Raw genomic sequence first — 27,961 nt, 5'->3', positions numbered from 1 at the left:
CATATTTCTCCCGTGTATAGTTCGTTACTAATGGACCTAAAGTTATTTTAAACGATTATTTCGGCGAAGCCCCGCCCCCAGCCTGGAGTTGACAATGATGTTGCTATAGTAACAGTTTGTTTGGGTCCTGTGGCTGGGCTGCAGTTCATTTCGCTAGAAGCACAAAGTTTCCTCTTTAATTACAGCAGTAAAACCTGACAGGTAAGACTCGGACAGGTAAGACTGCAGAGCTGAAAGTCGTAACTACGGTACTGATAATCGGTGTGATGTATAATGTGTCCGTACTAAAACTAACTGCTGCAACATTTAAGGTGGAATGGAAAATTTCGAGCAATAAACCAGCTTCAGTTTCATTAACTATAGCTGTTAGATCCCACACACTTCAAATGATGGTTCTTCAATGGTTCTTTGTAAAGAAAAATGTTTCCGTAGAGAACCATGAACACTCAAAGAGCCTTTTGCACGATTGAAGGGTCCTTCAGACTGACGAAGAATGTGCTGTAGATGGTTCTATATAGAACCTATTTGAAAAGGGATCTTCTACTGGTACAAGCTCGACATCGTAACGATGGTAGGAACCTTTCCCAAAAATGTGCCATATAGAACCATCTACTGCACATTCATCAATCTGAAGAACCCGTTCGTGGTGCAACGAGCCTTTTAGTCATGCAAAGGGTTCTTTTAGTGCTCGTGGTTCTATATAGAACCATTTTCTTTACTAGCGAACCCTTGAAAAAACATCATTTTAAGACTACTATTGTAGACTAAGCTAACTTCACCTAAGCTAAGCTAGCTCACCTAGATTAGTTCCAGTCAGAGGTCGATAGCAGCTACGTCGGTTACGCATATTTAAGTTCAGTTTTGATGGCTTTTGGCTCGTTTTATTTTCAGAAAGAGTAGAACGAATAGAAAGAATAACGTCTAACAAACTATTAGGTTGTTCTCCTGCAATCTTTGGCGAAGTTGCCCATAAGTTATTTGACCTCAAGATGTACTTTTACTTCTGCTTATTAGTCGTTATTTCACTGAAGTAACGACCACGTTTTCACCACAGTGGTTTTATTCCTACCCACCCACTTCTGATTTTTGTCTTTTAGTCAAGCTGGGGAGAAATTAACAGCAAAAACGCCATGCCTTATAAAGATGTAGGTCAAGGCTCGTTCCCACGCCCTACTGAGTCGTGGCCACACATTTTTATTTATACGGGATGTCATCAGCAGGGCTCCATAGCACAGAGAGAGCATGAGGTAGTTCTAATTTTCTGGATTGATATCTTGAGATTATCACTTAACTATCTTGTAATCTCAAGTTAACAAAGTTATTATCTTGAGATCACTGGATAGTTAAATTGAAATCTCAAGATATCAATCTCAAAGTCAAACCTGTCTAATAAGAAATGCGCTGAGGGGCATGCAGTTCTGTGTGACAGACCTCATCTTTGGACTTCAGTGGTTTGGCTAGCTGTGAAATATCCCTCCTTTTGTAGGTTCTTCTGAGTGGACTGTTTCATTCTGTTTCTTCTCTAACAGTTAGACAAAAGGGAACCTTGAGCTAATTGTGTAAATGTTAAGTTGCTGTATGTATGTATGTTAATATAATGGTATAGTACAGATGATATCAGTAGGAGTCTGTAAGAGTAGTATGGTTGCCAGATATGTCTCACTTTTAAGCATTATCAGTCAATTATTTTCCTAAATAACACGAAAACAGGGAAAATAATGCTCTTAGACCTAACATTGTTGCAGGCACATTCTGTTAGGCCGTACTTGTGATTAACTGCTAAATATATATGCAAGAATTGTGCTCCATGAGTCTGCGTCTGGCCTTCTGTAACTCTAACTGTCACCTGATCTTACCTCCTGTTTCTCAGCGCAATGTCTCGAGTGATGGAACCGGCTCATACATTTCTGCCTTCTGAGTGGAAACATGCAAACCGGGTGCATTTTAGGAGTGCTGAAACTGAGAGGGCGCGCTCAGAGCGACTCGCCGCAGAATGCAAGCGACTGATAGAGGAGAGTGAGAAGTCTGCGAAGCGCATGCAGCAGGATGCCAACCAGAGGCTGGGTAACTGCAGCGTGGATTGCAAAAGCAACCAAAACTTTGTTTAACAGAAATGAAACTGCATTATCTACATTTTCACAGGCTCAAAAGTAATTGGACAAACTAACAATAATATAATTACAAGGATTATTTTTCTTTATTTTCTTTAATCTCCTTTGTAGTGAAGCACATGTGCAAGTCGTACCATGCACAATTAAAACATTGTTTCTCTTTCCATTTTTCCTATCTGCCTCCTTTCTTTCCATAAAGAAAAGATTAAACACAAAATGGCAGTAAGGGAAAAAAACCCACATAAGAGATGCTCAAAACATCTACAGCCTTCCTGATGTATCATCTGTTTCAATATACATTTGATTAAGATACTGTAAAATCTTGTGTGCGTGTTCAAGTGCATGGGAAGGATTATTTTTAATACTTGGATGCAAATGCTTTGACTACCTGATGTCTGAAACCCATGAACATCACCACATGTTGAGGTTCCTCCATTGAGATGCTTTGCCTGGCCTTTACTGCACCATCCATCCATCCATCCATCCATCCATCCATCCATCCATCCATCCATCCATCCATCCATCCATCCATCCATCCATTTTCCTTCTTTCCTTCCTTCCTTCCTTCCACTGTGTAGGTGACACAATGGAGGTGCAGTAAAAGGAAACAGTTGACTGAAGACATAGTGTAGGTGCATTTTGTAGGTTACATACGGCAACCCATCTATTGATACACAATTTATCACCCCCCTTTACACTATCCTTCAATGGAAAGGCACCACTAAAGGGCCCTTAGGATTTTTAAAGACTTAATGGCCACTTTATCAAGCACTCTTACATTGTTGGTCCACCCTGGTGTAAAGTTATCTTATCTGTTATTGCACAATGAGTGTTTGTCATCCTTTAGCCCATTGGTTCCTAGGGTCCCCCAGACAGACCACATTTTTGCTCTTTCTTTCTGTTAGGGTGAAGTTAGGGTGAAGCATAAATATCACAAAGACCGGTTTGAAAACCACTGCTCTTACCCTTCAGATAACCTCCCTTTCTGACCACATGAAACTGTTTGCCGGATATTTTTGGCTGGTGGACTATTTTTGACCAAGCAGTGACAAAGAGGTATAAAAATCCCAGCAGTGCTGTGCCTGATACACTCATTCCTGCTCAAACAATGCCCTGTTTATTTTTGTCACTGCCGTACTGAGATGGTCCACCACAAAAATAATGTCTGGTCAGCAGTGGTCCATGGCCACTGTTGGATGGTGTTAAGGGGGGCTACAGTCAGTAACTGTAAACCTACAAAGTGCACCTACAGTACAGTGAACAGGTCAACAAGTGTAATTCTAAGTGTGTTCTGTGATTTCCCCCCTCACCCCCCACAGAGCATAGAATTAAAGACATTAAGTTCTGGAGGCAAGAGCTGGACCAGAAACTGCAGGAGGTGGTGCAGGAGATTGAGGTGCTCATCACCTTTAAAAATAGAGTTGAGAGAGCACTGGAGAGCTGCTCAGAGCCTCTTAAAGCCACTCTAGACTGTCTGAATGAGAGGTGAGAGACAAACGCTTTGCACGGGCAGTTCTTTTTTTTCTAGTAGAGAAAGAAAAAAGTAGACCATGCAGTGATTCATTGCCATCATTCAAAATCCAGCTTTCAGCTAAAATCTCCTGCCTCATCAGACTTGTAAGTTTTCCTCTAATCTTCTCATTGTGGACTCAGACAGAAGCGGGTGGCGATAGACCTGGTGAGTGATGAGGTGGAGAGGGAGCTGCTGAAGGAGAAGGACGTGATAGAGGGAGTGATAACCCTCCTCCAGCGCACTCTGGAGCAGATAATTGAGCAGATTAGGTGAGCCAAAGTAGTCAGCATATATGCATTGGTTACAGAATACTTCAAACAAACTGTTGAAATGTTATTGTAATTATATAGTTATTATTATTTTATTCAATACAGTGTAGACTGAAAATAAACTAGACACCAGAAAGCATTTTTTTGGGGAAAACTGTTTTAAAATGTTTTGGGAACAGCAGCAAATTATTAAATGATAAATGATTTGCTGTCATTTTCTATTTGTAGTATTTTTACTGTAATTTCCACCTTAAGATTTCATCATCACTTTTCAAATACTGGGCTTTCTTGATTATTATGGAATCATCTACGGCTCTGGTGATCATGCTTGGCACATACAGTACTGTACAAAAGTCAGAAACCACCTTTAATTTATTTAATTTCCTGTCAAAACAGCAGTCAAGAACTATAAACCCAATTCCAAAAAAGTTGGGATGGTAGGAAAGTTTAAATAAAAACCAGACAGCAGTAATTTGCTTATTCTTTTTGATCTGTTGGCTTGGCATTGTATTGCTGAAACAAGCAGGATGTCCCTGAAAAAGATGTTATCTTGGTGGCAACAAATGCTCCAAAATGCGAGTGAACCCCTCAGCGTTAATGATGCCCTCACAAAAGTACAAGTTACCCACTAAAACACCCCCATACCATGACCATGCCTTTACATTAGTAACACTTAGGATGGTCCTTTTCCTTTTTGGCCTGGAGAATACCATGTCAACGTCCATTATTTCCAAAAACAGTTGGAAAGGTGGACTCGTCAGGCCGCACATTCCTACTCTGTGCCAGTCCATCTCAGGTGAGCTTTAGCCCAGAGAAGTTGGCAGCATTTCTGGGTGTTATGGATATATGGCTTCTGGATTGAGTACTAGTAAAGTCTTACCTTGCATTTGTAGATGTATCAATGAACTGTACTTACTAAAAAGTTTTCCAAAGTATTCCCAAACCTCTGTGTTTATAATCATTACAGAAGCTTGTCGATATTTAATGCAATGCCGTTTAGAAATGTGCAATTACCGTATTTACAAAAATGAATATTAATATGAATATTATAAATATTATTATTTCATTAATTAACTGTAAAAAAAATCACTGCTTTCTGTTTTTATTTACATTTTTTTCTACCATTCTAACCTTTTTGGAATTGGGCTTGAAGTATAAAATTGTTCAGTATTCGGTGTGTATATCCTCTGCCTTTATTACAGCTGCCATTCTTTTCTACGGACTTGCTTTCAGTTTTTGCAGTTAAATTTGAAGGGACGTTTTTTACACAAAGTATCATAAGTTAGTTGCATTTTCTGCTTCTTCAAATAATCCCAAACGCAGTCAGAGATGTTGAGGTCTGGACTCTGGTGATCAGTCCATTATTCTGAGTGCACCAGCAGCTTCATTGTTTGATTTTTGTCTATTTTCTTTTTTCAGTAAGGGCTTCTTGTCAGCTACACATCCTTTCAGACTCATAGTGTTGAGTTGTCTTCTTACAGTGAATGGATGAACAGAAACACCTGTGGGTTTTTTCAGATCTGAAACAAAAGCTTGATTCCTCCTGTGTTTCAAAGATGAAAGATTTAAATACTGGTTGTTTTGACTGGAAATGGAAAGGATGGTCTCTGATGTCGAAGTAGTACTGTAAAAAAAAATCTCAATTCTGTACAGCTTTTCACAAATGTTAAGCCTATAAAATTGTACAGTATAGTACTAGCATCAAATAATAATTTTATGCATTTGTTTGCAACCAAAATTGGCTTTATATTATTGAAATCTCTGATTCCTTTGGATAGTATTATATATAACTTGTTTCATTGTTGTGTTTTGCTTCATTTGCTGTTTATTAGTGGGTTTCGCTCCTTTACTTAATATTGCAAATTGTTTTAATTGGTCTCATTACCGTCACTTTATCTGTTTCAGACTGAACCGCTCAGCCAAATATTACTTGGAAAAAGATCTACGAGATAAATTTCAGGCAGAGCGCATTGATGACTTCTGCTCCATGCTCACCAGCACTTCAGCCAATGTTGAGGAGCAGATTGGAGCGGCACAGTTCACTGCAGGAGGGTAAAGACATGAACAGATGGAGAATTTGAATCTGCTCAGAAAGCTTGCCCTGTAGTGGCAATTCTTTAAAAACATGAACTCCGTGACTGTATATGAATTCAGCAGCTTCATCATCCAGCAGATGTCACTCATGTACCAATGGATGGAGCAGCAGGATGATTGAGTCTGTTGACCATGAAACAGACTTATTTATTTATTTTTTTCCTTTTGTGTGTGGACTGAATAATTATAGCCTAGCCTATTGCTGTATAGGCTAGGCTATGTAGGCTAGGCTATAATAGCTGTATTCACAATATGCATTTATTACCCTACTCATTCTTTTGCATTAAAAATAGATGCTTAAAATAACTTTAAGGCCTATTGTGTATACTTAGGTGTAAATACCTACCTACTGCAATAAAAATGGACTGATTCAGCCCCTCCAATCAAACACATGCTCTACAGTCCATTTCACTGCAGTCTTTCACTGTACTATACAGCACTAATGTTTAAGATAGATAGCTTTGTGGAATATGGTCTGATCTCTCTAACTATAGGGCTGCAGTGACCCCAGAGGAGTGGGAGAGCTTCTCCAACGTAAACATCAGCAAGGCAGAGAAAGAGAGGAACAACTCCCTCTCTCTGAGAGCACTAGTGGACAGTCTGCTAGAACAGACAGCTGCGGACATGCGGCAGCAGCATGATGCAACAGGCACTGCACTGGAGCTGCGCATACAGGAGACGAGGACGGCCAAAGCCCTGCTGGAAGACCAACTCGACAAGGTGCACATGGGCCTGCTCACATGATGCATTTTCTCATCATCTGAGTCTTTTTTGCCTAGCCAGCATATGTGTAGTGTCCAGAGGGTTTCTTTAGTTTTGCATTCTAGGTAAGACGCTAATGTAATTTGTCTGTTTTTATAGATATCATTATGGCATAAAATGTCAAACACCACAGATGTGAAGTATGTGTTTTATTATTAAAGCTTGTTAGAATTAGACTTTACAACGATTTGTCACTGTGCTTGCACACTGTGAAATTAGACCTCTGCATTTAACCCATCCGTGCAGTGAAACACCCACATACATGCACACTAGTGAACACACACGCTAGGGGCAGTGAGCTCACTTGCCCGGAGCAGTGGGCAGCCCTATCCACAGTGCCCAGGGGGTTTGGTCTACAACTGGGGGTTACATGCCTTGCTCAAGGGCACTTCAGTCATGGACTGTCAGCCAAGGGGATCGATCCGGTGACCTTCCAGTCACAGGGCTGGTTCCCTAACCTCCAGCCCATGACTGCCTCCTGTTTTGCACAATGCTAATTGGTGGGATATAAGGTTCTGTTATTCATTTGCTATATTCGCCTCATAGCTCCAGTGCAAAACTAAAGAAGCAAATTTTGTACATTAAGCATGGCTTGCATTTTTAAGGGGAAAATTGTTGGACTGTAGCTGTATTCTATTCCCCAGGGTCCCTAAGCAGTACCGTTATACTCCCTACACACTTCAGCATGGGATGTCTGTTAAAGGAACTGCAGTCGATAAATTTCCTAATTTGTAATGTCCTTCAATGTCATCATCAAACATCAAGCATCTTCAAGAGACGTGCAATGACTGATTCCCTGCAACATCCTGCACTTTGACTCTAATTACATTTTTCACTTGATTACATTTTTAAAAATCTTTTGTAGATTTTGTTTTTGTAAACAGTCTGCCTTTAAATATGTAATAGCATTGTTTAGCATTATTTTAGAATATGGCATTCTAAGCCTCAGTCACATTTAGTAAAATAAGTGAACACATCCTCTACAAAAGAACACACTTCTGCACATGTTAATGCACTATTACTATTTATTTGCTAAATTTAACATGTTGGGGGAAAAGAAAAAAAAAAACATGAAATGTGTCCTGTGCAAAAATTGTTTCGCAAAAATTGTTTACTAAGCAAATAAATATGTTTATGGGGTAGAATAAATGATTCACTATAGTTGGTAAAAATGTCATATTTAAGTTCCCTGTAGAGAATGTGTTAACTTATTTTCACTGACTTAGTGGTAAAAAACGGTATCTTTTCTTGCTTCTTCTGTCCTTTGAAGTTGCTGGTGGAGATGGCAAACCAGGAACAGAACGTGGAGGCTCTGAAAGTGGCCATTGCTGATAAAGAGGAGCCACTGAAAGTGGCCCAGACGCGTCTGTATGCACGCAGCCAGCGACCTGGCATTGAGCTCTGCCACGACCCCGTGCACACACGCCTGCTGTCTGAAGTGCAGGAGCTCACAGGCCACATCATGAGGTAAGTAGGGCACAGCTGAGCACTGAGGTTTCATGTGGTCATGCAGCAGCCACTAAAAGCTTTTCTGAATTGCTGGGGATAGCCAAAGCCTGATTTGAGTTTGACGAGCACATATCTCTGTGTGTTTTAAAGAACTTAATTTTACTGTTTTTTGCTACAGTTCATGAGTCATTGGACACATTGTATTTTAATTACTCCGTATACACTACATATAATATTTCCTACAAATGCTCAGATTGTTACCTACAAATACTATCTTTTCAAAAAGTTCATTATCAACTGTGTTAGAGCTTTGGGTTAGGGCTAAGGATACCTTAAGTGTTAGAGATGCACTGAACATGGATTTTTATGCTTGATTACTTTACTTACAGCCAAATTGGCCAACTTATTAGCCATTTTTAATCTGAAACTCACACTGTGAAGGTTAGATGCACACATGAAGCACACTAGCAGAACTTTTTACTATACAAACATGCAATTTACAGCACTAGTGCAGCACTTACCTAAACTTTCTTTACCATGTAATTTACATCATAAAATTGCAACTCAGATCTGACAAAACAAAAACAATGAATTGTATGATTGCTGTTTGTGTTTTGAGCCAAACATGTCCGATTCAGATTCGGATTGTATGTCCATTATTAGAGTGAGTGTTAGGTTAAGGGCTAGCTTAGTTGAACTGAATGTATATTCAGTTAATTGTCAGTTAAAGATAATGTGATCATCTGCAAAGTGTCTGCAGTGGACCATCCAAATAAAGTATTACTGATTTTAAAAAATCATCTACTCATGCAGAACTGTTGCACAGCTTAATGCTGCTTCTCATGATCATTGTTGATAGCTGAACACACTTGGAGGCTCCGTATATGTAAGCTTACATGTGCCCTTGACTAACTAGCATTGCTTTGTTAGAGAGGTCACTTATGGCATTGCTGGGAAATTAATAGGATCTCAGAGACCTTAATTCAGGAAACTGACTCTTGTGGAAAACATGTGCTACTGATTAAGCTTTGTTCTATTTTGTTGTATGTTATTAGAAATGGTATTGTGATTTTTCCCCACACGTTAATGATAACCTGACACTCACACTTTTCTTTTCAATCTTTATTTTTCAGGTTAAAAGAAGGCTTAGCCCAGTCAGAGATGGAGCTCAAAGCCCTGACCCGAAATCAGCTGGCTCTGGAAGAGGAGATCCAGGTTAAATCCCACTCACTCTACATAGATGAAGTGATTTGCTCCCAGCTCCGTCAGCCAATAACAATTCACAACTTCTGACAAATCTGTAGATGTCAGCTAATGTTGCTCTGTCATCAGTAGCGTTTACTCATTACTCAGACTTACTGGAAAAAAAATTGGAAATATATCTGGAAATATAGTTCTGGTATGTTCTTTGTTTTGTCATTTTTATACAACAGTCCATATCTGTAGTCAATTTTATGCTGTTATTATGGTTGGGAAACCTTGAGAAAGAGAGGAAAGAAACTTTATGCTGTAATAACAATTCGGCTGTGCAGCACTGTAAAGCGATGATCAGTTGCACCAGAATTCCTCAGACTCAATATGTTGCATCTTCCTGGTGTGCAGATATTAGACCATAGGGTAGATAATTCATGGCAGAGTAATCGAGCCCTGAGTCAATAAATTACCTTTAGTGTGAGAACAGCTCCTCTAGCATCTCATCCTCCTCATGGGTCTCTTATTTGTTGGTGCAGAGCTGCGCCTGTAGCATAGCAACACTTATATTTTCAGGTCTCTTTTCAAATAGACAAAGAAAACTTATTCTGCCTAGAAGATTTTCAGCTGCTACGTGTGTGTGAGCACAGATTCAATCATCAGACTCCTTCTGGCCTACCATGGACTAAATTACACTCCTAGTTCTATGCAGTCTTAATCTAGGTCTAATCTGCACATTTGCCCAAAATGCAGTTAAAAAATCATACTGCTACTCTGAGACAATTTAATAGTGGTGAAAAATTTAATCCACACAAAATTAGTTGGCTGCTTAAATATGTATGACATGGTGTTATCTAAAGAAATAAAAGTATAAGACTGTTGAAAACTGAAACTATTTTGATAGGTAACAGTATTGGCATGCACTGAAAATGGCACTTTTGTTTTTGTTTTCACCTAAAAGCAAAAAATAGATTTTCACCAAAGTAAACTGAATAATATGAATCCCTCTTTTGATGAATTGAAGAATCAAACCAGGGAGTGCAGTCTTGTGTCTGGAGGATAGATTTTATTTGCTCACGTTTCACAGATGACAAGCTGACCCCCTGAACACTGGGTGGGCCATGTTTATATAGGCTGGTTCAGGGACTCTGTTACCTGGACCATTGCCAACATTGGAAAGCAACAGGTATGACAGAAGTGACCGCAAAGGAATCAGCCAAAAATAACAACAGAATGACCTCTTAAAATGTCCTCAGGAATAGCTTACATAAAAGACACACAGAACATATACAACCCCAATTCCAATGAAGTTGGGACGTTGTGTAAAACATAAATAAAAACAGAATACAATGAATTGCAAATCCTTTTCAACCTATATTCAATTGAATACACAACAAAGACAAGATATTTAATGTTCAAATGGATAAACTTTATTGTTTTTTGCAAATATTCACTCATTTTGAATTTTCTATTTTCTACGTGAAAATAAGTTAACACCCTTTACAGAGAGTACTGCACATTTTGTTAATTTAACCTGTTGTGAAATGTGGCCTGTGAAAAATTATGGCACATTTTGAATAGTATATTTTTGTTTTTTTTTCAATATGGTAAACAAGTTGTGCAATTCTGAAAATTCCCTGTTTATGTTTATTCCCTGTTGAGGATGTGTCAACTTACTTTCATTTAGAAAATCAAGAAAAGAAGTCATTTGATCAGAGGTGTTCAAACCAAATAAATTAGCTCCAGTTTAATCTAAATCTAGCAGACTTTGACTGATCATCTACCTTTGCGATAAGGAGACAACTGTGTAAATTAGATTTTTTGCTAAACTATTCCTTTAGCCAACACAAACTTACTTTTATAGTGTTGAGAAGATATTTAATGTCCAGACATTTCTGTAAAAGTGTGCCCAAGAAGCTGATGTCCAGGAAGGCCCACACCTTCAGGTGAGTGAGCTTGCTGCATATTGTGATGACCTTGAGCAGTTCCTCATCTGTAGTCTCATGTTACTGATGTCCAGTGTCAGTTTCTAGATGTAGAGGAGATGAAGCTGCTGCATATTCATATATTACAGAACTGTCAGGTTCTTGCTGGATAACCTGAGACCAGTAAAGAAACTAAAATGGTTGTATGTTAGTGAACTATATGTGGACAGATGCTCCTTTTCCACTCACCTGTACACTGATCCTGTGCCAGGGGATCAGATCAGTAATGTGACTGTTAGCACCAACAATCTTCTCCACAGATATCTGCACCTTCAAAGTAGGGCATTTCTCTGCAAGGAGGGTCCAGGAGTCAACTGATCACTTGGGCATGGGGCTTCTGGATGTGGCAGTAAACTGTTAAGGATAGAGTGACCCTGCCCTTTTGGTCCAACACAAGATGGAGCCTTAGGCTTGTTGTAGTTAAGTGTAAGGCTAGAGAGCCGACTGAACTGGCATCAAATGGATAAATGGAGAAATCCTCTAGGTTCAAAGTCATCAGACCTAGCCAGCGGCCTAAGTGGAAGTGCTGCTGGAGAGCTGCCATGGCCTCCAGCACCTGCAGGCCCTGGGACATAATGAAGCAGGCCCTCCTGAGGCTCAGGTAGAAGAGAGATGTAATCCTTTAGGTCGCAGGTAGAAGGTGAGCTGTGGCACCAGGTCAAACTGTCCACCTGCATGTGGTCAGGGAGCTCAGGCTGCTGCGTGCCTTGCACAGAGCAGCCAGGAATGTGTGCAAGGTCTTCTGGAAGCATCTGGAGAACGAGGAGTTGGCAGAAACACACCTTCATGTAGCTCACATGGGCCCTCATGTAGTCCACAGCTTTGTCTGAGTCACAGCACCAGTATAGTGATGTGCGGCCAAAGAAGTTGAAAGAGTGCTGATGCCATAGTGATGGAGAGCAAAGGACCTGATGCCAATTTTGATAGACCAGAGATGCATGAACCCTATACCAGTCACGGCGCTACCTGATGAATGTGGTGTAATCAGTTATGTTGCGCCTTTTCCTACATTCTGAAATGGTGCCTTGATGAAAATGTCCAGGAAGCTGTGCGCATCAGTGTTCATAAATGCCACTGAATGTTTTCACCACAGTTATCATGTAGTCTTGATGACTTCAGCTTGACACTTTTATATAGTATAACTGGACTGGATGTTCTATTGCTTTTATACAACAGTCCTCTTCTATAGACTACAGAAAAAAGTAGAGCAAAGAAGCTGTGAACATTGTATCAACTGTGCTTTAAAATATGAATTACTTCCATCACAATTGGTAGTATATGTTTGTGTTACAGATAGAGCCATAAGGCTGTTGCAATATCAGGTTCAGCTCAGCTTTTTTCAATAGTTGCCAGATTAACCTGATTGTCATTTTGTTCCAGCCAGTCTGTGAAGCATTTCACTGTCCCTTTTCTGTGCATCTATAGTCTCTTAGTTGCTGGCTGATTCCACTTTGCTTAGTAGCTTCTGAATGAAAACGGACAACCACAGATTCAGATTTGATGTAGGCTTGCTCTCACATTCTGACCAAAAGGGCTGTGTGTCAAATATCGTCTTATAGAAATGATTTAACTTATCCACAGTCTGTTTCATTTACCAAAGTAGAAACTTGTAACTATTACATGTGACTGTTAACTGAGTGGTAAGTTTATGAAGAAATGAAGCTCACGCACACACACACAGACTCATTCTCTGCTTACATTTATTAAAGAGCTTTAAACCTAAAGTTCTTTGAAAGTATCATAGAGTGAGAAAACAATGAGCCAGATAAATAAAACAGGCTACGCCCTCCACAAAACATGTCACAGTACTTTTCATTAAGACACTGAGGCTTCTGGTCTCTCCTTACCTCTGCATTATGTTTACTTGTGTCCAATCAACTGTGACATGTTAAAGCAGAATTCCACAGATGTGTTAAAAAGTCTTTGTAATTGAATTAAGATGCGAACAGTCATTCAGAGCAGTTTGATGTGAAACGGTTCATTGTAGAGAAACCTATCAACTCAGATTTCTTTATAGTGCTAGTGATAGGAACCAGGGGTCTCAATGTCTGCAACACAAATATAGCTATTTTATTTACTATCCAAAATGATCAGGGACTCTACATGTTATCTGAGTTTTTATATGTAATGTTGATGTTTGTAGTAAAACACTTTGCATGGCCAATTTATTGGAAAGAAATATGTTGTAGGCCAAACTTACTTGCACACCTATAATAAAAAATGTCTCCAGCATCAGGCATCAAATTTGTAACCACATTTAATGTAATAGCTCTCTGTGAGGGAGCTTTTAGAGCTATCAGACACTTCAGATGCCTGGTGACTATCAACACTACTGCAGACAATTCTTTCTCTGTCTTTTGTGGGATTTTTTTTTTTAAATGACAGTTGTGTCTTATATTGTATCAACACTTCAAGATAAATGGATGAACAGAAATGGTCTAGAATGACTTTTGTTTATGACTCTAGTGGCCCTAGGCAATTGAACATTTGAGGCCCTATTTAAATGTATATATTAACACTGTAGTAAAAACATTTATCTACAAAATATCTATTTTGCATAAGAAGGCAATGTCCATTAATCATGTTTTTTTAGCGTAGAAAGCAGCTCTCAATAATTCACAATAATCATCTAAAATTCTGTTATGTCAGAATAAAAAAGGTGCCTGTTTCATCTCTCTATACTATATTTGTTAGTTTTTACAGATGTGGAAATGAGTTGTCATGTTGCTGTCCTGTGATTTCGGAGAGACATCCTGTGAAGAAATAATGACATTATTCTGGTTGGGGGGGGTAAATATAAAATATCTAGTAATTACTAGAAAAAATGATACTTACGTGTTCATTTTCACTGGCAATCATTTCAGTTCATTTTCAGGTGATCAGCTTCAGACTTTCAAAAATCTTACATTTTTTCTTCAAAGAAGAAAAAACATCATCAGACATGCACTGTTGTAAAAATATTAGAGCGGTTTACATATCTAATATATGCAGATGTATGCAAAAGTTTGAAGATCCCCAGTCAAATTACATGTTTTGCTGATTTTCTAAGTAAAAATAAATTAAATCTCATTTTTATATAAAATGTAGTCCATGATTTCTGTTTATTTGCAGTGTTTAACATTTTGAAAAAAGAATAAAGTTGAAAAACATAAAATGTGCTGTAACTTTTGCACAGGCTACATGTTATGTTAAATTCAGCAAATAAACAGTAATTGTTTATTAAAAAGAGGACGTGTTAACTTATTTTCACTTAGAAAAACCATAACACTTCATCGTAATTTGACCAAGGATGCCAAAACTTTTGCATATCATAGCACATCAGTACGGTGTAGCTTCTCTGTACCTCGTGCCATTCCAGTGTCCGAAGTGGAAGTGCCAGGTGACAGTGTGGACAGGTACTAATCTGATCCCAATCTCCAAATCCAACAGCCCCAATTTCCTTCTTCTGCTGGGTTAGGAATGAGAATTTCAGGTCTGGAAGTTCTTCAGGCTCTTCAGACACAAGGTCTTGACGCAGGTCACCATACAGATCACACTGATCATATGATAAATAGGCTCCCAACTGTTTCGTGAACGCAAAAAAAGGTGATTTTACACAATGATAGATAAGACAAAAATATGCTCACATGTAAAATATACTAAGAACTGCACCTTCTGATCGTCCTGCAGATTATCTGTTGGCGCACACTTCATATTTTCATTAATGGAGTCATCATCTGATAAAAAGAAGCACCATCATAATGCCCATTATTACAGCAAGAAGGTCATTAGCTGAGGCAGACAGGTTATCATTAAGACTACAAAATGACCATTAGCTGATAAGCAGTGGTGTAGTTTCACACTTATATTGGACACGTACATCATCCTTGAGCACCCTAGACTCTTAATAAGCTTGGGTGATTTGTCAGTTTGATCTTCGTAATCTCAATTGTCTTGAGTAGTTCTAGGTACTGTTAAAACTTTTTCAGTACCAATACTGACAGCTTGTCTTTGATAATGATGCTGTAGCTATACTTTTTTTCAAAACTTTCTTTTAAATCCCAAAAAAGTACAGATAGATCACCTTCCACTTATTTAATTTCCAGTCAAAACTGGAAGCCTTTAATTACAAGTTATTCATTTTTTCAGTGTCTGGCAGAAAACGTATATTTATATCTTTTACATATAAAGTATTTTTGTTTTTAGTATTTAATAAGTTCACTCTTTTTTACAGCTTCCATTATTTCTGAGACACTTGCTTTGGCCCATAAATTAATTAATTGGCCCATAAAACCACATCTCAAATGTCCTCAGTTGTCTTTTTTGCCATTTCCTTTTTCTCAGTAATGGCTTCTTTAACAGCTACACATCCTTTCAGACTCATAGTGTTGTCTTCTCACAGTGGAAGGATGGACAGAAACACCTGTGGATTTTTAAGCTTTAAGAACTGCTCATCAGTTTTGGTGGTCTACCACATATTTTATGTTTGTTTTGAGGAGTTACATTTTTTTCCTACAACTTTTAATAATTTTTAAACTTTAGTTTCAGGAACTCCTGTTGACTTGCCCCTTCCTCATGCAAGTGGTTTATTTTTATATCTTTTATATCTAATTTATAACTATTCATATGTGCAGTTATGGTGAGTTTGGGTGGTTGCTAGTGTGAACATTAGTGTGTCTTTGAAGAGAAACATAATGTCAGTGGCTTCTCTGTGGACCATAAATAAATCTAAAAAAATGCAGTTAATGAAATATATAATGAAAAAAAAAATTGTAACGTTGAATGCCCCCAAAAGTAGTTTATCATCCAACAAGGTCTCAACTTTTTAAAGTCTGTTAGAAAAGCATTCTAAGTGGTTCCTCCTGAAGATGCTAGAGAGAATGCCAAGACTGCGTAAAGCATACATGAAAGCAAAAACAGGCTACTTTTAATATGTAAGAATTCAGTATTTTCTTAATGGTCACTATGGTCAATAACATATGTTTTATTCAGTTTTGCTGTCTTCACTCTTATTTTGAAATTAGTTAAAGAGGAGGCTATAAATGAGACAAACCCTTCCATGTGTAAGTGTATCTAAACTTCTGATTGGTGGTGTATAGCCTCATTATCAGAGCATTTGTAAAAAGCAGCAAGTACAAACTTGCTTTTGCACAGTGGAGATAATGTCTTTCAGCAGATGTTGCAGGAATCATTCAAAAATGCGAAGCCAGTTTTTTAAAAGAGCCACATTAGACCTTTCTAGAACTGCATAATGAATATCTGTTTTTTCCCATTTTTACATGAAATGTAAAAAAGATCAGTGATTCCGAGAAATAAATATGGCCTCACACTAAATACACACACCACACAAATGAACACAGTGTAAAGGTCCAGGTAAACTGACTGTTAGAGCTGTGATCCTCAGACAGTGCAGGGGAGCAGATCTGGGCATGGCGTGTCTGGTCTCTCAGCATGACGTACTGCTTACAGTCCAGGCAGCGCTCTGTCCGACTCCCACAGGTCTCAGTGTGCTCATTCAGAGCGCTCAGAGGAAGCTCCAGGTTACAAAACTCACAGCTCTGAGGCCTCTCGCTGCATTCATCTTTCTGAGGAGACAGAGACTCAGAGCTGAGAATGGGCATGTATGTTATTGAAAGAGAGAATGGGTATGTTACTGTACTTGTCATAAATTACATCAAAATATGCTTCTCTGTGTATGTCATAGCTATTCCCAGAACTTTCAGGACACTGAACAACTACAAATCTCATAAATAATGCATTTTAGACCAATTATACAGAGTTTGTAAATTACAACAGTGTACTGGTAACTACATACAATTTTTTGTTTTAGTATTTCACAGGCTTTTTAAAATGTGGCATTACTCTTTTACTGACACAGTCTGTCCATCCCAACATGTTTACAAACCTCACAAAAACATCTTTGATAATCTCATGATACATATGATGTATTATGAAAATGTCTTCAGGTATCAGGCTATGTTTCTGCCCACCATTAAAAGAGCTACTTCCGTTAAAAGAGCTGGAAAACATGTCTACTCTTTTCATGAGTAGATCAGGTATTCACCTCATGGTCTGGGAGCTTGCATCGTTGCATCTTCTTATTGCACTTCTGACACCTTACCTGTAACACATGGAACAGATAGTAGGCACAGAAATCTCTTTTAACCCCTTAAACCCTCAAGGTCTATAAGTATGTATGTGCATTATATGGCCAAACGTATGTGGACACCACATAGCCATGCAATGCCCACAGGCAGTGACAGTAGAAAGCACTGTCAGAAGATGACTCCTTTGCCATAAGTCTGTCTGTGAAATTTCTGAACTGCTAGATCTGCCCCAGTCAACTGTAAGTGCAACTATTGTGAATGGAAGTGTTTAGCAGCAACAACAGCTCAGCCACAAAGTGGTGGGTCACACAAACTCACAGAGCAGTGCTGATGAGAACTGAAGAATGTAAAATTGCCTATACACTGTTGTATCACTCACTACAGACTTCCAAACCGTCTCTGAAAGCAGCATAAGCACAAGAACTGTGCGTCAGGAATATTCTGCGTTTTCATGTTCAAGCAGCTGCACACAGGCATAAGATAGCTACACACAATACCAAGCGTTAACTGGAGTGGTGTAAAGCTCAATGACAGAGCATTGGAAAGATGTTCTCTGGAGTGATGAATCACACTTCATTGTTTAGCGGCCTGTGGGACTAATTTGGGTTTAGTGGGTGCCAGGAAAATGTTACCTACCCAAAGGAACTGTGCCAACAGTGAAGTTTGGTGGAGCAAGGATGATGGCCTGTGGCTGTTTTTCAGGGTTTGTGCCCCTTAGTTCCAGTGAAGAGTGATGTTAATGCTATAGCACAAAAACATTTTAGACATGTATGTGCTTCCTACTTTGTGGCAATGCTTTGGGAAAGGCCCTTTCCTGTTCCAGCATGACCGTGCCTCTATGCACAAAGCAAGCTCCACAAAGACATGGTTTGATGAGTTTGGTGTGGAGGATCTTCAGTGGCCTGCACAGAGCCCTGACCTCAACTCCACTGAACACCTTTGGGATCAATTGGAACATCAATTGTGAGCCAGGTGTTCTCGTCAAACATCAGTGCCTGACCTCACAAATGCTCTTTTGACTGAATGGGCACAAATTCCTACAGACACTCCAAAATATTGTGGAAAGTTTCCCAGAAGACTAGAAGCTGCTAAGGGGAAGCCAATCCCATATTAAAGCCCATGGTATTGGAATGTGATGTCCAACAAACTCATGTAAGAGTGATGGTCAGATAACCACGTACTTTTGGCCATCTAGTGTACATACTTATGTATAGTCATAAGTCAGAGGAAGACATATAAACATTTGCACTGGCCTCAGTGAATCTTGTGGCCAAAATTCATAATTTGGGACCAGAAAAAAAAATCCTGTTTATCACATTTATACTGTAATTACAATTAACATTAACTTCATAGTTGTTTTCTTTATTTTATAGACACCGAATCTCACATGGGAGCATAAAAAGCAGCCACAATCTCAAAAAAACATCCAGCTCGATGTTTAAGTATAATAATACTTTATAGTAGGGCTGGGCATTATGGCAATGTTTGTCGTTATTGTGATAAATTACTTCACAATGTCACAATAAGCTTTTCTGAGCATGGTGTGTACACTGCCAGTACTTAAGAAACACTTCCCAAATCCATGTTTGATTACAAAGAGAGCATAATTAGTCCTGGATTTTAACTGGATTTAGAGGAGTGCACATTGTGAAATGCTGAATTGTTTAATAGTTTTGGCCAGTATTGGTAAAATGTGCCACTACTGGTTCTTTTTTTGTCTCTTCCGACTTACCAGATGTAAAAAAAAAAAACATTGTGGCAGGCGACGTATCATGAAAACTTCTAGAAGTATTGTAATATTACATTTCTGTCACATCACCCACTTCTACTTTATAGTAATTGCTGAACATTTTAAATTAAACATTAAATAAAACATTCACACAATGTAAATGTGATGCCTCAATAGATTCTTCACTTTCACGTATTTCATTTACAAACATGTTTTTAAGGAATTAAAATGGTTCTTCTATGGCATCAATCATAGGTCCCTTTGCGCCACATTTACTGTACAATGTGAATAATGAGTCTTGACATAAATGACTGAACAATAAGGCCTAAAGAGTTTGAGAGGTATAGAAAGTATAGTGTTGTATGCTTGTTACCACAGTGTGTTGTTCCTTTCTATGTTCCTCGAGCTGTTCCTTGGGTACTGAATCATCACAGTCAGGGCACAGACAGAGAAACCGCTTGCAGTGAGCTTCATGCATGGAAAAATTGACCTTGGCCACCTCTTTATTGCTGTGGTTGGACATTAGAGGATCATTAAAGAATTTTTTTATTAACAATCTAATAATGGAAAACAAACAAGTACTAAAATATTGCAACTGGTATTATCGTCTTCTTCATATCACCAAAGGTCATCTTAACTGAAAAAGGAGTGGCCGATAAGAAAAAGCTGCCCAGTGATATGAACTCAGTTTACATTCACTTTTACCTTCACCTAAGATAGAAAGGTCACCAATAAGCTGGGAATACTGAAGTGCTTTACAGACCTGGGGCCATATTCCCAATAGTTCCCAGCTGCAGCTTCTGAGATCTGCACTCTCAGCCTTTCAGGCTACTTTTAGCAGCATCCACTCTCAAATTTGCTGACTAGTTCCATATGTAGTGAATCATTACATAGTAAATTCAAATGTAAGACCCAGATAGAGCTGTCTATCTGTCACACAAAGCACTGTTTAACAAAATTAAGTCTTTCATTGGGTGATTAACCCCACCAACATAAATGCTAATTCTGGTAACATCGCTAGTGCTAAGCTAATGGCAGTTCACTTGAGCAATCCACAGCAGCTGTGGCAAAAATAGTCAACTGACAACTGAATACATTAAATCTGATCCTTTCAATAAATACTTAAAGTCTGTAACTGAATATTTCCGAAGGAGGTAGTTAGTCTGTTAGCTATAACCTGTTAGCAGGTCAGGCTACTTTTATGCCATGGCTTGCTCATAAACTAAATAAATAAAGTGCAGTACTTGTGAAACATGCCATGTTCAGCTGCGTTATTATGTTAAATATGAGGTAACTATACAGTGGCAAAGATTAACATCAAAGCATGTAAGTTAAATCAGATACAGATGCAACTGGTTAGCAAGTAGCTAATAGCATGCTATGAATGTTTTAGTTATTAGAAGACTGATACAGAATCATGAATTATGATTGAGTGTCTTGCTAGACTTAACCCTTGTTGTTGGTAGGCATTTGTATTCACAAGTGTGAAAAATACACATTTAAACGTTTTTTTTCCCGGTGAAGAGGCAAGAGAGATAATGTACGCTAGCGCTAACCGCACACACGTGAGCACCGAGTCTGAGAGCGTGGCGTCTCCAAACCTGCAGCAATACAGATTCATGTCTTTACAGACTGGGACAGATCCTAGATGAGCACTACAGATCTAAGAAGCTGTGGGGCCATATAAAATGGTCATTAACATTTTAAGTACATAAAAAAAAATATTTCACTGTTTTTATTATATGTCACTTTTAAAGTGTTCAGTTTACTAAAGTTAGAATTAGAAGACAACTAAAGAAAAACTAAAGAAGAGCATTCAAATCAGTTTCACTCGAATCCCTAGAGTGTACATATGAAACCATTGTAATTATGCTAGGACTGCTATTCTACTTCCTCTAAGGCCTGATGTTATTGTCAGTTTCATTTTAGCTTCAGTCTTCCTGTTCCAGTGATTTAAAAGACAAGGCACAAAACCAATTGCCTTCACTTGAGTTATATGGGACTGAGGTTCTCAGGAATGCATAAAGGGCCTGTATCCTACATTTGTTCTTGTATTTTATTTTTTCCCCCCTAGATCTGCTTATAATGCTTGTGTGGTTTTATGTACCAAAAATAAATCATTTTTACATGATCATTTTAAAGCCTCTCTTTAAAACTTAAAATAAAAAAGCTGTTTCTGTTACACTGGTGACCTGTCTGGGGTATATCCTGCCTTCCACCCGATGACCGCTGGTATAGGCTTCCGCGACCCAGAAGGAGAAGCGGCTTAGAAGATGTGTGTGTTTCTGTTACTGTGTCTTTAAGACTGATATATGTAAATAAGCTCTTTCCTGATCGGCTGTCCTGAATTACTCTAGAATGGGCAGGGCTAAACTGCTGCAGAATGAATAGACAGATATATGTAAATAACTTGGTATTTGTGATTCAAAATGGACAGATTTTCAGCTCATTTGTCATATACGCAACAGGTAATGAATGGTACGTTTAAAGACTTTAACAGTGTTATATACTAACAAAACTCTCAAACTCCATTGTATGAAAGCGTTACATAAACAACTTGCCTCGCATTGCCTTTAAAGGTTTGTAGAAAGAACAAGATTTTTTTTACTGATCATTATGTATATTATTTGATTGTTTTAATCTGAAGTGATTTGCTGTTATTAGCTATGTATTTGTAGTAAACCAGCCATTAGGGGTGTACTTTGTGTACTTCTGGTGCCAGTCCCAAGCCCGGATAAATGGTGAGGGTTGCGTCAGGAATGGCATCCGGCGTAAAACTTGTGCCAAAACTATCATGCGGATCACAAATATGATTGCCATACCGGATTGGTCGTGGCCCGGGTTAGTAAGTAAGTAAGTAAGGTGGGCAGCCCTATCCACGGCACCCGGGGAGCAGTTGGGGGTTAGGTGTCTTGCTCAAGGACACCTCATACATGGACTGTCAGCCCTGGGGATCGAACCTGCAACCTTCCGGTCACAGGGCCAGATCCCTAACCTCCAGCCCACGACTGTTGACCAGCAGGGTGCCGGTGGATATTGGACTACTGTAGGTCGAAGAACCATCAAAGAGAAGAGGAAGAAGGCGGGTTAGAAGGCAGCGAGAGAGAAGGAAAGGCAGGAGTGTGGAGGTTAGAATAGGGACTCTGAACTTAGGGACAAGGTGAAGGTAGGGTTACATCAGGCATCAGCTTTGAGCTCCTTCTTGTTTGCAATGGTGATGGACAGGTTGACAGATGAGGTCAGGCAGGAGGCTCCATGGACCATGATGTTTGCAGATGACATTGTAATCTGTAGTGAGAGTAGAGTGCAGGTAAAAGAGAATCTGGAAAGGTGGAGGTTTGCACTGGAGAGGAGAGGAATGAAGGTCAGTAGAGATAAGACAGAATACATGTGTGTGAATGAGAGGGAGGCAGGTGGAAAGGTGAAGATGCAAGGAGTGTAGGTCATAAAGGTGTATGACTTCAAATATCTTGGGTCAACCATCCAGAGCAATGGGCAGTGCAAAAAAGAGGTGAGGAAGAGGGTGCAGGCAGGATGGAGTTGGTGGAGACGGATGTCAGGGCTGATGTGTGACAGAAGGATAGCAGCAAGAGTGAAAGGGAAGGTTTACAAGACAGTAGTGCGTCCTGCTATGATGTATGGTTTGGAGACTGTGGCTCTGTCTAAAAGGCAGGAGGCTGAGCTGGAGGTGGCAGAGATGAAGATGCTGAGATTTTCGTTGGGAGTGACAAGGCTGGACAAGATTAGAAATGAGCAGATCAGAGGGACAGTGAAGGTGGAGCAGTTTGGAGATAAAGACAGAGAGGCCAGGTTGAGATGGTTTGGACATGTGTTGAGGAGGAATAGTGGTTATATTGGGCAAAGAATGTTGGAAATGGAGCTGCCGGGTAGAAGGAGAAGAGAAGGGAAGAGACCTCAGAGAAGGTTTATGGATGTAGTGGAGGTGGACCTGGAGATGGTTGGTGTGAAAGTAGAGGAGGCAATGGATGGGGCAAGTTGGAGGCAGATGATCCGCTGTGGCGACCCCTAAAGGGACCAGCCGAAAGAAGAAGAAGAAGCTACGTATTTGTAGTGGACCCTCATGTTACGTGTTAAAGTTTGAGCGAGCCGAGGCCTGATTTGAGCTGCTGGTTTGAACAACGTAAAAATCTCTCTTTTTGGGTAATCAGTAGACAGAACATACAGCTAGGATGAGTTAATCACCTTGGCCTATGTTCAAATTGGGAAATGCTAACAGATGGCTTGGTCACTACTCTCTGATGAGTGAAGAAGTTTCATAAAAGGGGTAAATTCTGGAAAAACAGGTGGTCAAGCAGCATCTTGGCTCATGGAGGGCGAAAGTAAGGCTGTGTACCAGTGACAGCTACTTTATCTCAGCTATTTTGGTTACAAAATGTTACACTTAGGCCTTTCTGAGCGAACTAAAAGCAAGTTGTCCTCTGGACTTTTGAAGCTTTTTCATTTTATTCTTCTCTTTTATTTTGAATCAATTAACCCCTTTTTTTAACATCTAACCAACAATTTCTTAAGCGATATATATTAATTTTTGTCTGCTTTTCTCTGACATGTCTTCAGAATAAATCTGGCAAAGGCATTTTTGCACTGTTTTTGGTCAATAAAGATTCTTCTAAAATCAGTCATACTCCTGGAGTCAGAATCAGAATCAGAATGTTTTATTAGCCAAGTATAAGATGAAATATGAATTTTCTCTTGGTGCAGGTGTCAACACAAATTCCAATAAGAATAAATCATATAAATATGCAATACACAATATAATTACCCTGTACATTTATTATTTTTATTAAAATTGATATTTGATATTGACATTGATATTGATATTCTGCTAAAAAAGGGAAGACCACAAGGATTTTTTATGTTTTTTTTTTTAAAGAATGGTGTCCAGATATAGAAGTATGCAAAAGTTTGAACACCTTCCCTGGCGACCCCAGTCAAATTATGTTTTGTTGATTTTCTGAATAAAAATAAGTTACCACAGCTTCTACAAAAAACAAACGTAATTATTGCCTTTCTCTACATGTTTTAGTTTTAGTGCACTATTTCTATTTATTTGCAGAGTTTAACATATTGGAAAAAAAGAGAACATAACATATAAAATGTGCCATAACTTTTGCACGGGCCAATTTATCTTTTACATTTTTTCTAATATCTCATATTCAGCAAATAAACAATAATGTGCATTAGTATATGCAAAGTGTGTTCTCTGTAAACACTGTGGTCATCTATTTTCAGAAAATGTCATTTGACCAGGGGTACCCAAACTTTTGCATGTGGCTATACATGGACAGTTCAGTAACGTTAAGTGGTATTTGGAAAAAGTTTAAATTCTTAGGTTGTATCTTTAAAAATTGAAAAAAGTATGATAGGGTGGACATACAACACTTAGGCTTAGCCCAAGACTAAACCTAGTCCAGTCCTTTGTTCCAGCACTCCTAATTCAACTCATCAGCTCATTCCCAAGCACTTCAAGTGGTGCAACTTAGGGACCCACGATGGGATTCATAGTATAGTGATGGGATTCATTAGTTAAACGTGACCCATAGTGATAAATAGCCAGTCGTCTCCTACTTTCACTCTAATACTTTGTTAAGTTTCACTCAAGAACTCTGAATGTCATTTTGGCAGTTTGGCTCATCAAAGAGTAAAAAAAAATATTTTGTAACTTTGCCTTAATAAAATTATAATGAAAACAAAGATAATATAGACTAAATACAAATATAAAAACGCTAGTAAAAACTGGCCAAGTTGGCTGTAAAGAAATCTGGATCAGCCCTAAAACTTCATGTCTGGTCCATCCCTAAAAGAAGTCTTACATTAGAATTTAGTCCAGTAGTAAGACTAATCCATTCCTTCAGTCTGTCTATTGCCCTGAACACACCTGGTGAAATTAAGCATCTTATGATCAAACCAGTCATGAGGAGCTGTGTTATAGCAGGGACAGGCAATAAAACCTGCTGTTCAGGGCAGTAACTCATAGTGCAGTGATTCCATTCATAGTATGTCAGACACACACACACACACACACACACACATATATGGTATGTATTTGGTTTCCTCTGGGCGCTCCAGTTTCTTCCCACAGTCCAAAGACATGCAGTCAGGCGAACTGGACATGCTACATTAGCCTTAGCTCTGAGTGTGCGGTGTGTGTATTTATTACTTATGCTACAGTTTACTTGCCTTTCTATGCCTTTTTATATAAAGCTGACTCTGTGAGTTAGAGTCAGTGAGCTGGTCCTGTGTCGAGTCTAATCTCTGCTGTTCACTCAGCAGCAGTTATGAAGTGAAGTCGTCACGGTCAGTTTCGTTTTCAGCCGGGATTAGTTTTTAAGTCTTGCGGCTCTAGCATGTTCATTCGGTAACACTGGATAGTAAATGTTCTTAAACAGCTTCTGTCTGCTGCCTTTCACGGGTTTTAGCCGTTATGTAAGGCATTATCTAGTGTAGCCGACATGCTAGCGACTGTAAACAAACTCACCTACAGAGCTCCAGGATTCCTCACGCAGTAAACAGCCCGGGTAAAGTAAAGTAAAGCCTGCCACACAGAACAGGCTGGATTAAAACTTACCAGTGGCTGCACAACTCTAACTCTTCTGTGGTGTCCACCGCTTCGTCCATAGCGCCTGAAGTGGACAGCAGGGCTGCTTTCCTGCGTGAGTAAGATGGTTTCACTTGTGAAGAAGTGAAACCGAAAGCCTTCACATGTTAGTTGTATTATTACAAACAGACAGGTGCGCCGCGCTGCTCAGCTCTATACAGAAAACATACATCTGCAAGTTTGACCACGCCTGGTCAGATGACGTGTTTTGTTGATTTTTTTGATTGAAAAAAAGTTGAACACGTGCTCTACAGGGAACACACTTCAATATGGCATTGTTCTGCAATATATAATGTGCCATAACTTTTGCACAGGCCACATTTTATGTTTTATATTGTCCCCTTAAAAATCATTTTTATATATATGTTTATAAGTGTTAACTTATAAACATGTCATTTGCTCAGGGCTGGACAAACGTTTGCATATGACTGTATATGCACCTCCATGGAGTGACTGTATTACCTTTCCTCTGTCTTATTAAAGAAAGTGGTAGTCATCCCAGGGCACTTGTGACAGATCTTCTTTATATACAGTGCCCTCCACAAATACTGGCACCCCTGGTAAACATGAGCAGAACAGGCTGTTAAACATTCTTTATCGCTGATCCTTTTAAAGTTTCATTCAAAATGTTAACAATGAAGTACAATGACTGGGGAAAAAAATCTTATTAGGAAATAAATATTTTTCTGAAATCTATGTCTGCCACAATTATTGGCACCCCTTCATTTAATACTTTGTCCCACCTCCCTTTGCAAAGATAACAGCTCTGAGTTTTCTCTTATAATACTTAATGACACTGGAGAACACATGGCAGATGATCTGAGACCTTTCTTCCACACTGAGCCTCTCCAGAGCCTTCAGATTCCTAGGTTCACACTCCTCTCATCAGCTGATCACATAGGTTTTTAATGAGGTTTAGGTCAGAGGACTGGGGTGACCATGGCAAATCCTTAATTCTTTGGTCAGTGAACCATTTTTGTGTTGATTTTAAGGTGTATTTTGTGTCACTGTCTTGCCGGAAGAACCAAACTATGGCCCAATTTAAGCTTCTTGGCTGAGGCACTCAGTTGTTGATTTTATTTGTGCTGGTAATTGATGGATGTGATATTCTGTATCTGAATATATTATCTAGGGCCTTTGGGAGAGAAACAGCCCCACGACATCATAGTTCCACCACTATGCTTTGCACTGGGGATGACACACTTTTCTATGTGGCTATCTGTGTGTCTATATCAAACACACCTCTGGTGTTTGGTGATGGGAATCTGAAGAGTTTAATGCCTCTGAAAGCTCCCTCACGTAAAGTTATTTCATTAGTTGTACATGGTTATGGTTATGCTGCCTGATGTTCGACACATTATGTTACAACATTTTCAAGAAGGTTTTGGCCTAATACATATATATTTTTAAATAAATTTATGGTGCAGGGGTACACGCATGGTGTTTATTTGGGGCAAAATAGTTCCCAAAGACTTTTTTTTCCAGATTTACCACTATTTTACCATCATAAACATTACATATAAAACCTCAGAAGACATGTGTAGGTTTACTGGTGATTTTGGATGGTAAACACAGTATAACTGTATTGGGTTGTAGACATGGTGACATGTGTATAAGACTTAAGATGTCCTGAGATCTAGAACCTCAGAAAGGCATTTGAAAAGTAGTTAGAAAAAATGAAAATTATAGTGGATTGCAGAGATAAACGGCAATAAAACAGAAAGGGTTTAAAAGAATAAAAATACCGCAGTGCAGTGCCTAATAAAAGCAGAAGAAATGAAGAACATCTTTGAGCTGGACTTATATTTGAAACATATCTGACTTTATCTGGGGGTTTGTTTCAGCAGTTGGCAGCATAATGACTGAACACTGCCTCACTCTGATTGGTTCTCTAACTACTGTAACTACTGAGAGATATCTACTGATCAGAAGCCTATTAGGTTCATATAGTTCAAGCAGAAAGAAATCTCTTGACAGTTAACCATTTCTCATCAAACTACACAGAATGACTGCTTACATCTCAACAATTGAATTATGCAGCAGTTTAGAAAACTCAGTGGAATTGAAAAAGTCTTTATTACGACAGTGACACATACCTCTGAACACTTAATAGACACGAGCGTTGATGTATCATCAGTCATTTCTTTCACCTCTCC

At 39.0% G+C, this 27,961-nt stretch overlaps 2 protein-coding genes and 1 pseudogene across 3 annotated transcripts; 1 reads left to right on the top strand and 2 right to left on the bottom strand.

Moving 5' to 3' along the window:
- The first annotated feature begins 124 nt into the window (after positions 1-124).
- tekt1 (tektin 1) lies at positions 125-9,777 on the top strand. 2 transcript variants are annotated; one of them, XM_017725387.2, is made up of 8 exons: positions 125-201; positions 1,871-2,064; positions 3,431-3,596; positions 3,765-3,893; positions 5,799-5,945; positions 6,482-6,707; positions 8,020-8,216; positions 9,332-9,777. In XM_017725387.2, exons 2-8 carry the CDS (start codon positions 1,875-1,877, stop codon positions 9,489-9,491), a joined length of 1,215 nt encoding a protein of 404 aa, XP_017580876.1. In that variant the 5' UTR covers positions 125-201; positions 1,871-1,874; the 3' UTR covers positions 9,492-9,777. The 2 variants fall into 2 exon arrangements, with proteins under 2 accessions (XP_017580876.1, XP_017580877.1); XM_017725388.2 differs by having other exon boundaries at positions 125-216.
- Positions 9,778-9,864: 87 nt separating this feature from the next.
- Positions 9,865-13,229, bottom strand: LOC119265786 (annotated as a pseudogene).
- xaf1 (XIAP associated factor 1) lies at positions 13,058-27,961 on the bottom strand. Its single transcript, XM_017725405.2, has 10 exons — positions 27,902-27,961; positions 26,268-26,362; positions 25,776-25,856; positions 19,563-19,698; positions 17,418-17,474; positions 16,737-16,938; positions 15,026-15,090; positions 14,718-14,936; positions 14,210-14,287; positions 13,058-14,127 (listed from the first exon to the last, which is right to left on the bottom strand). Exons 1-9 carry the CDS (start codon positions 27,944-27,946, stop codon positions 14,246-14,248), a joined length of 942 nt encoding a protein of 313 aa, XP_017580894.2. The 5' UTR covers positions 27,947-27,961; the 3' UTR covers positions 13,058-14,127; positions 14,210-14,245.

The sequence above is a fragment of the Pygocentrus nattereri genome, chromosome 17 (assembly GCF_015220715.1).
Source record: "Pygocentrus nattereri isolate fPygNat1 chromosome 17, fPygNat1.pri, whole genome shotgun sequence".
NCBI classification, from domain to species: domain Eukaryota; kingdom Metazoa; phylum Chordata; class Actinopteri; order Characiformes; family Serrasalmidae; genus Pygocentrus; species Pygocentrus nattereri.
The sequence above is the reverse complement of the archived record's forward strand: the minus strand, read 5'-3'. Positions and strand labels throughout refer to the sequence as shown.